Source organism: Buceros rhinoceros, unplaced genomic scaffold (assembly GCF_000710305.1).
Source record: "Buceros rhinoceros silvestris isolate BGI_N320 unplaced genomic scaffold, ASM71030v1 scaffold32240, whole genome shotgun sequence".
Classification (NCBI taxonomy): Eukaryota; Metazoa; Chordata; class Aves; order Bucerotiformes; family Bucerotidae; genus Buceros; species Buceros rhinoceros.
Window position 1 is genome coordinate 6,951 of NW_010390714.1, and position 1,690 is coordinate 8,640.

At 58.0% G+C, this 1,690-nt stretch overlaps 1 protein-coding gene across 1 annotated transcript in view; it reads right to left on the reverse strand.

Moving 5' to 3' along the window:
* Positions 1 to 590: 590 nt before the first annotated feature.
* Positions 591 to 1,690, reverse strand: part of LOC104495799 (endothelin B receptor-like) — a 26,191-nt gene continuing 25,091 nt past the window's right edge. The window contains exons 10-11 of the mRNA XM_010138818.1: positions 1,545 to 1,653; positions 591 to 740 (exon numbers count right to left, since the gene is read on the reverse strand). Coding sequence (XP_010137120.1) covers positions 591 to 740; positions 1,545 to 1,653 — 259 coding nt within the window. The remainder of the gene's footprint in view (positions 741 to 1,544; positions 1,654 to 1,690) is intronic.

The following is a 1,690-nucleotide window of genomic DNA, read 5'->3' on the forward strand; positions in this document are numbered from 1 at the left end:
TTAGGCTGGGTTTGCTGCTGCCTTCCCCGCTGCTCCGGCCATGGAGCAGCGTGAGGTGCCGGCTGGAAGTCACAGGATCCAGTTGCCGGTGAGTGTGGGCAAACAGAAGCACTCAGGTGTGGGTTGGGGTTCATAAGCAAAATGATTAAAAATCGTCCTTCTACGAGGTCTGTGCTGGCACATTTCAGGCGCAATCCGTTTTCTCCATCACTTCATTTGTGCCCTGGCAGTGCTGGGGCAGAGCACGGCAGCAGCACTGCGGGACTGGGACAGACAAACCCGCGCTGGAGGGTTGGTGGGGCAGGTGAAAACGGGCTGGTGGGGCTGTTCCTCGGTCTTCCTGTTCTCTCCATTGGAAATGGCAGCATTTGTAAAAAATTGGTGTTTCAGGGAGAGCTGAAACCCACCCAGCCCCTGGCCCTAGCCCTCAGCACAGGGTCCATGAGATGCTGCAGCTCCTTCCAGGTGGTTTATGACACGAAGGCAAAAACGATTCATGCCCAGCCAGCAAGCGGCCGTGCGAGAGAAATGGAGGGTCCTGCTGCCCGGGCCCGGCGCCTGCTCCTCCCGGCCCCACGGGTGATGAGGATTTAGGAAGAGCTGTACTTGTTACTCAAGCGGGAGCTGCTCCGGTCCAGCCCAAGCTCCTGCCCGTTGGCTTTCCACTTCCCCATGGAGCCCTTCTCATCCATCGGCGTGATGCTCAGCGCCGGCCGCTGGCACCAGCAGCACAGGCAGGACTGTGAGGGGACAAGAGGGTGGAGAGGGAGGTTACGATCGTGGGCTACGGGGTGAAAGAGGAGGAAACGTCCCCTTGCTGATGTTGGCAAGTCAACCTGGAACTGCTGCCTGCGCTTCTGAGCGCCCCCCCCAGATGTGCTGGGAGCAGGTTTTCCAGGATGGGGCTGGAGCAAGGCGGAAAAGAAGATACCAAAATCTCAGGTGCCTTTTGCAGGTGGGTTTTCTTGTCCTTGGAGGACAGAAAATTTGGGTGATGCTTAGCTGGGCTAACTTATTTTTGCCACAGCAGCTGCGGGGTGACTTCCATCCCATCCCTTCCCTTCCCATCCCTTTTGTTTCCCAGGGCTCCACTGCTCCTGAAAATTATGTCCAAATAACGGAAGTTTAAAGCAGCCCCAGTCCCTGGTCTAGTGGTTTGTGGGGACGTTTCTGATCCAGAGCAACAGGGACTTTCTTGGCTCGTCCTAGGTCCTGTGCTGGCAAAAGCCTCCCCGCAGCCGGGCAATGGGCTCTGGTGTCCTTGAAGGTGGGAAAAGAGGCACCAAGCAGGGAGAAAAGTTGGGATGAGGAATATGGTCAGTGCATGAGCAAACAGGGGACCCTGTGAGCTGCTGGCAGCATGTCCCCGGTGGGGCGTGTGCCTGCGAGGTCCAGACCTGCCTCTGCTTTTGGCCAAACTGCTCCCCATCTTCCCCTTCACCTCGTAAGCGCTGAAGCCCACTGTGATGGTGGTGCCTCTGGAGGAGGCAGCTGGAGTCTGTGCCCCTGGGACTGGGGTCTGGGAACGGAGGGGTCAACCCTACCTGGAAGCAGTTCTTGAATTTCCGGCTGACGAAGTAGAGAGCCACGGGGTTGATGCAGGAGTTGAGGGAGGCCATGTTGATCCCGAAGTAATCCATCACTAGGAGGAAACTGCAGCGGGAGGGGAGGGGAGGGGGTGGGTGTGTGG